The 7,929-nt window shown below is 43.8% G+C and overlaps 1 protein-coding gene across 1 annotated transcript; it reads right to left on the bottom strand.

Moving 5' to 3' along the window:
• Positions 1 to 166: 166 nt before the first annotated feature.
• On the bottom strand, positions 167 to 6,068 carry twist3. The gene is made up of 2 exons (XM_049734911.2): positions 4,245 to 6,068; positions 167 to 1,042 (listed from the first exon to the last, which is right to left on the bottom strand). Exon 1 carries the CDS (start codon positions 5,047 to 5,049, stop codon positions 4,477 to 4,479), a length of 573 nt encoding a protein of 190 aa, XP_049590868.1. The 5' UTR covers positions 5,050 to 6,068; the 3' UTR covers positions 167 to 1,042; positions 4,245 to 4,476.
• Positions 6,069 to 7,929: the final 1,861 nt, after the last annotated feature.

The raw sequence follows: 7,929 nt of genomic DNA, 5'->3' as shown, positions 1-7,929 counted from the left end.
TATATATATATATATATATATATATATATATATATATATATATATATATATATATATATATATATATATATATATTTTTACCTCGTGTAGTGTACCAAAATATCCCATAATTATCTGCCTAAATGTCTAATACACACTTGCATTTACAAAAGAAATACAATTTAAAGAATATTTAGTATTTATTTTTATTCAATTATTCGACTCTCCATACATATATAGGAATAGGAACTTTACGTCTTTTGTTGTAATATAACTGATTTAAATATAGAAGCTGGTGTAACACTCAACAGCTTTTTGTTGGTGGTGTGCCTCGAGATTTTTTCCAATGAAAAGGTGTGCCGTGAATGAAAAAAGGTTGGAAAACACTGTTCTAAGAGATGCAGCAGTCACTACAAAAAAAAAAAGTTTTATTGGCCACAGGAGCTGACACAACAAAGATCACAAGCGGATGCAAAACTATACAAATTGAAGAGCAACTTCTGCACCTCTAAATGATGTAGCATTCCTAATCAACATTTTAAAACACATTTGCCTCATGAAATGCCAGAAATACATCAATCGTATATTCTTGCATGACAGTATGACACAGCACAAACTCTACAGACGAAGAAATGCTTCTGCATGTGTGGATGTTGCAAGCAGTTCATTCTATTTACAAAAGAGAATCAGATGCGGAAAGGTGTCCAACCACTGCAGAACCAAATCAGATTTGATTCCTCATGCTCTCCGTCTTCCCACGAGTGGGGCCTTTGAGAGCCAGAGCCGGAGTGATTAGCTTATTAGCATTTTAGCTGTAAACATTCCCGTCAGAAGCGCTTGTGGGCGCCCGTCTTGTTTCATTGTCACTGCAGGCCAGCTGGTTGTTGATGAAAGCATCATTTGGAAGAGTCCACTTCTGGATTGTCACGTCTCCTCACTCAGTTCAGAGTCAAGTTGGAGGCAAGCAAGGGTCCAAGGGAGAGGGGAAAAGTTCCGCCAAAGAAAGTCTGGATGACGTTTTTTTTTTTTTGTTGTCCGCTGGAATTTTCCACTTGTTGGTTTTCTGCGGAGAAATAAAGAGACGGGTGAACATACTTGGCGATACCAACATATGGAACTTACTTTTAAATTTGTAAAACAAGAGAAATGTAACATGGGAGAGAAAATATTTTTGGTTCTCTACTTTAATTTAGTTATTTTCATCTTATATATTACTTTTCATTTAGTTTGTCTAATTTAAATATTATTTGTTATGATTTATAAATAAACATTTGACATTTTTAAAAACTTAGTTAATATAAGCCATTTTGGAATTCTTAGATTTGGGTTTTCAGCTTCAATACTTCTGTGTGTTTTCAAATATTTAACCAATATTTAATCGAGTGATGTGGGCATAACTAACCCTAACCCCCACCACCACCACCACCCCAAAAAATATGCCAATATCAAACAAGCGGCCATGCATCGCCATCCCTGCAGCTGCATGCACACGCAGGCTCAGGCCCACACTCCTGGATAGGAGCAGTCAACATTCAACTCACAAATTTCCCATTTTGAATCAGTCTAAAAATAAAGACCACTATCACAAACCACAAGTTGTGCATGAAGCTTTTTAAAAATGAGCCACAGCTGCTCTCAGATCAGTGAAGAGTAGCAGCTAAAGATTTATGATGAACCCAAGAGCGTCCCACAGCTCGGGCCAAAATGTATACTACACACGTGCCCACACACACGCACACACACACATACACACACACACAAAACATGGACATGTGAAGCTTGGAAAATGAGATGTTTGTTTGTGAACGGAAAAAAAAACTGCTGTCCCCTTTCTGCATAGACTGTAATCAAAATGCTCTTCTATCTTCTCTGTGTTTATACGTGTGCGTGTCCTAAACTTATGAATCGAGTTAATTATAGCGAGGCATGCACACTCAACGTGAAAACGCAGGCTATCATTTTGCCCATCATGATGAAGCCATGTTGTCTTTTCTTTCTTTGACGAGTGACAAAGACGTCTAGAAATATGATGCAATTACTCAAAACACACTACAAAATAATTGAGTACAGATTTTGAAAGCAACAATAAATTCACTTTTTTGAATGCAAAATTCCCTTTCAAACTAAATTAAATTCGAGAATACTAATGATAATAATTTCCTAGGAGCGTTGCAGGCGTAAAAATCAAAATAAAGTGTTGCATAATAATATTTATTTACATCCTACCTTGTGATTTTTTGTTGATTATAATTGTGAGATTATTATTGTGAGATTATTGTATATAAATTATTATTAGTCATAGCTAACTCAAGTATGAGAATTTTTTATAGTTCAGATGTGTGTACGAAACCATTAGTGCTTCTCATTAAGCTTCTCAAGAAACAGCTTTCAGTTTCAAAAAGGTCGCTGACCCCTGCATTGGGGTCATATATTTTCCCCCATTAGCATTCTCTTCCTTCACAGATTGGCTGAGAGACAACACATGCTTCTACTACCTCATAGTGGGCCACAAGGTGTCCATTTCAGGGCAACCACTTGAAGAGACCTTTAAGGCTTTTTTTAAACGGTTTAAAAATCATTTTTAAATGGAGCTTTACTTTAAGAAAGAACAACTAATGGGAGAAATGTAGAAAATGGGCAATAATATAACTTTACTCGCATTCTAGTATAGCAGTTGTGATTTTCCAAAATGCCGCATATTTTCTCTTCCATTCATCAAGTCATCTCAACAATGGTGTGAGCCACATCTGTTCTTGACACATGTGCTCGCATCACGTCGGCTCCGAGGTCAAGACGAGATGCTTTGGCTCGTAGCGGCCCGCGATGTTGCGACGTGGTCTCCGAAGGCCGAGCTGATGAGAACAAGCAGAGCCGGCAAAGTGGACGGTAATAACTAACGCGTTGCGTTCAAGGACGCTCGGCTTCGGCTTTCCACGCGCGCCGCTGAGGCCCTTTGAGATTTCATAATAACTGCGAGAGCACCTGCAGTGAGCACACGCTTGCTCGTTTGTGTCTGGATATTGTCATGTGCGCTCACCGGCCATTGGTATGAGCTGGGGTACTTTTCTCATATTGAAACTTCAGAGAATGTGAGTTTTTTTGGAGGGGGGGGGTTCAGTCAATGATACCTAGATGTATTTTCATTGACATTGCTGATCAAAGTAAAACATAAAATGATCTCTGTTCAGATGACACACACTGGTGCACCACTAATGAAATCTGACAACAAATACACACAAGCTCACATGCACGCATGACCCTCACCCGAGTCCGCACACCTTCCAAATAGCTCACAAGTGTTTCCAATCTAAAGGTTCCTGCTTGTCTGGGCCCCGAGCGCTGCTGCCTGATTGCACGACACTGGATACAACACGCAACATGCAACGTACTCTATCCCCCACGAGGGCAGCGAGGGGCATCTTTTCGATTAATGTGCTTTACCTGCACAACAATCAAGTGTCCAAAAAAGAAATTTGAAGATGATCTAGTGCAACACTCCCGACAATAGAATAATCATTAAATGCTTTCTTTCTGGGATTGTCAACTTTTATTAAGATGTTGAATTTCAGGCGCTTTAGATTATTTGGTTTCATTTTGTTCCATTGTTGTAAGAATCAATACAGATGTGATTGTTTTGGTTTAAAATCACCAATAAATATATTTAAACGGGCAGAAAAAAATTGGGGTTTACTCATAAAGACCCAGAAGTTTTGTTATTCTTTCTTAGTTGCATTATCTAAAAATTAAAAGGGTTTCATAATAATCATTTCATTTCAATAGTGTACGCTGTTATGGTAATTGACGATTAAACAAAAGCTACATGTTTTAGAGCTAAATTTTAATTGACAATTTCAGATAACGTGTCAAATGTATCTAATTTTTGATCTGGTTTTGATTAAGATAAATGAAGACACACAGAACTAATGTTTTGGTTGGGTTCCGTATACGTTTACACGCGCATCACACAAATACTCTTTTCGAAGACAAACTCTGCCCTTTGAAAGTTTAACTTAACCAAACAAGAATACGTAAATGCATGTGTGCGACTTGTTTGTGCCTTATTGTCTCGCCCAAACAGAATAAATGTAAATATAACTGTTTCCTTCCTGCCTCGTTATTTATTTGTTGAGCTCAAAGGCAAATGTTGGCGTGCCAAAGCGGTTGTGTGCTATAGACGTAAACATGTGGCGGGCCTGTACACTGATGTCATAGAGGATTTGTGTGTGTGTGTGTATGTGTGTGTGTGTGTGCATGTGTGTTTGTACCTGAGAGTTAGCAGTGGAGCGTCTTCCAGCAACAGCCATAAGTGTGGGGCAGATAAGAGGGGTACAGTGGAAGTGAATTTGGAAGGGTTGCAGATTGAAGGACGACGTGAGACATTAGACAATAAGATTTAAATAAGAAATGTAGAAAAAGAGATTGTGAGAGAGAGAGAGAGAGAGAGAGAGAGAGAGAGAGAGAGAGAGAGAGAGAGAGGGAAACGTGAGTGAGGGGGTCCTAGTGGCTGGCGGACATGGCCCAGGCGCCCTCCATCCTCCAGACGGAGAATGCGTAGCTCAGCCTCTCGTGGGCCAGGTAGTTGCAGCTGGCCAGTTTAGCGTCCATCTCGTCGCTCTGCAGCACCTGGTACAAGAAGTCGATGTAGCGCGACGCCAGTTTCAGGATTTGGATCTTGCTCAGCTTGTCCGAAGGGAGCGTCGGAATGATCTTGCGTAGCGAGGCGAAGGCGTCGTTGAGGGACTGGGTGCGCTGGCGCTCCCGGACGTTGGCGATCACCCGCTGGGAGTGGAGGTCCTCAAAGGGCTGGTCGGGCCGCGGGCCTAGCGAGGCGGGGGCCAGGCTCACCACGGCCGAGGGACTCTTCTTCACCCTCTTGGGCCCGGACGGCAGGAGGCCGGTGGGACTGCCGGCGACGCTGTCCTCCGTCTGAGCCAGATTGTCTTTCTTGAGATGAGGGGATCGTTTTCGGTGAGCCGACTGCTGGCTCTTCTTGGAGCCTCTTTCCAGTTCTTCTTCGCTGGCCCCTAGACCTCCTTCGGGGGAGTTAGTGCAGGACACCTCTTCTCTCATCTTCCACCTTCCAAAAACCTTCAAAAGGTTTTGTCTTCTCTCTTTTGCCTTTCAAATACCTGTAAAAAAAAAAATCTTGTCCTACAACTTGATCTCCATCGGTGGCTGTTCTCGAATTCCCGCCCGTTCAACTTTCGCTTTCCCGTCACGACCTGGCAGACGGAATAACAACAAACCATCTGACAGGCCACCCCACCGTCGCCCTTTTTATAACCAAACGCTGACTTGGGGCCTGTGGGCATGTTTCATTGGTTGCGCACACTTGCAGGGGACGTGGTCAGGGCAGGGGAGCAGGAAGTGCGCATCGGCTGGGCGGGCAATGAGAAGACGGGGGTAAGTGGTCCTCTTGGCCAATCACAAGTCCCCGACTTCATGTTGCAGCGATGACGGAGGCTTTATGGTTTCCAGATTGGGTCCACATGCACACTCTCGTTTCATTCACTACCACAAAAAAAGTCAACTGGAGGGAAAACATCAAAGGCAACATTGAGAGGAAATCGCATTCTTGAGAATTTGGAAAACAGTTGAAAAAAGCACGACTCCAAAGCTTCAAGTTAGAATCTCAAGAAGTCAAGATTTTTCCGACTTTAACTCGGATGTTTTTCAGATTTTGCACTTTGCCAATCAATTTGTTAAATTGTTGAAAATAATCCTGACTCCCATAAAACCTCTAGCACCTGACCAATACTTATTTCACTGATGACCCAACGCCTCAGCTGTGCTGCTCGGTGACAGAACAACCTTTGACCCCGCCGTGGCCCAATGACCTGAGACTGCAGAGGTGAGAGAGCACCTAATTGTGCTATCCATGTCCTCGGGCTCAAATCAACACATGTTTCTTTTCCTCCATTTGGCAACCCAAAACAATGTGTATCTGGAGGCAGTGGGCTGCTTCACTCCATGACAACATGTAATGACAGCACAGTGGAGCATTTGCAGTCAAATGACTCTGGGTTCGATTCTCAGCTCTGGTTTGCATCAGCTGTGATTGGATGGATGGATGGATGGATGGATGGATGGATGGATGGATGGATGGATGGATGGATGGATGGATGGATGGATGGATGGATGGATGGATGGATGGATGGATGGATGGATGGATGGATGGATGGATGGATGGATGGATGGATGGATGGATGGATGGATGGATGGATGGATGGATGGATGGATGGATGGATGGATGGCGGGCGGACGGAATCATAAATGTCTAAATTTCAGACATTCATTTTTAGACTCCAAAAATATTCTGGAAAATGATGATGAAGAAGCAGAAGAAGAAGAGGAAACCTGCACTAAACTAAGACCGCAGTAACTAAAGCCCAATTTAGTGAGGGAACACTACTATACTTGCAATCATTTCCATTCATTCCAGTTCATTCCGGTAAAGTGCCATTTGAAAATTCCCAGAAATTTTGCAACCGTACATGACGAAGTTTTTGCGTCACGAGCAAAGTGACTAACCTGGAATGACTCTGAATCATGCATCGATTTCAACACCTTCACCATCCGCTATGTTATATGTTTCCTGAACTGAGCCGACGTGACCTCAGAGACTCCTGAGCAAAACGGGTTCAAAGTGGACCTCGGGAGTGTGAGCGTGATTGCGTGTGAGCATCTTTGATGAGCCCCATGATTGCACCGGTTTACATTTCATTCAACGGAAAGTGGCTCGCCCCCATTTGGGTTCAATCAACTTGAAACTCACGCGGTCTTCAAAAGTAGAGAGACAGTGAACTATGTTGCAAAACAGGCCAGGTCCACTCTCGGATTAACTGGCTTTAGATTTGGCTTTATTGAGAGACCTGCTGGAGACAGCGGCGGCACCGGAAAGCTATTGTTGCCGCCGCTTACCTTTTTAGCAAAAGCGTGGCGTCGTGCCACCGTGATGGAAAACATGAGTGAACAAAAGCGAGGGGGCCGAGCAGGAATGTCGCAGATTCGCGGGAAGAGAAGGAGAAAACGGGGAAAGAAAGGCAAGTTGGGGGTGCAGGGCGGGTAGGGTGGGGGGGGCGGGGGGGTGAGGCTGTCCAAACAGAACCAGATGCAGGAGTGTGGAGGCCCGTTTGATCTCGGTCCTCATCGTCTGATTGATGTTGCACATTTCATTTTCTTGTCAGAGCCTTGACATAATGTTTCACTAAACACTTGGGCCCTGCTTTTGTCTTTGTTTTATTTCCACAGTGGTCATAATTAACCCTTTCTGTGGCTGAGAATAGATCACAGGTATATTGATATATATCAGTGTATATATAGGCTTCCACATGCACACAGGGGGGGCTTAGGTATCAAAGAAGACCGAGATATGCATTGTCTGTCGGGCTCTCTCCGCCATATGGTTTGCTCTGAAATGAAATACGGCCACGGTGAAGCGTTTGAAGAGCTCCGGGGAAATAAAAAAGAAAAAAACGGTTTTCTTTAAGTTCATAATGCCGTCAATTCAATTACCATCATATGGAGAAAGGTCGGAGAGCTGCGGAGAGAAGGTGTACAAGACTGTGACCAATCCTAAGTGATGTGTTTGGAAACCCACGCAGTCTCAACCAAAAGGAACCGATACTAAAATTCCCCCCTCGACTTCACGCTGGGAGTCTTCGCCCTCTCGGCTGCTGTTATTGATGTTTGCGCACACGCGCGCCCTCCTTTCCCCCCTCTCAGCCACACACCCATCCTTCCATGGCTCCATCCCTCCTGAGGAGCCGATAGTGGCACAAAGGCGCACATCTGGGACCCATTTCCCCCCTGGAGAAGCCCTTCCTGTGGGGTATCCACTTAGAGTGGCTGGGGAGGAGGATGGCGGCTGGGGGGAGGCTGAGGGTGCAGTGGAGGTGGGGGAGGTTGGGAGGGTGAAAACTAATAATGAGGACGGGAGGTGTGGATGAT

Source organism: Syngnathus scovelli, chromosome 11 (genome assembly GCF_024217435.2).
Source record: "Syngnathus scovelli strain Florida chromosome 11, RoL_Ssco_1.2, whole genome shotgun sequence".
In the NCBI taxonomy this organism is placed as follows: domain Eukaryota; kingdom Metazoa; phylum Chordata; class Actinopteri; order Syngnathiformes; family Syngnathidae; genus Syngnathus; species Syngnathus scovelli.
Note: the sequence above shows the minus strand (reverse complement) of the source record. Positions and strands in the feature narration are given on the sequence as shown.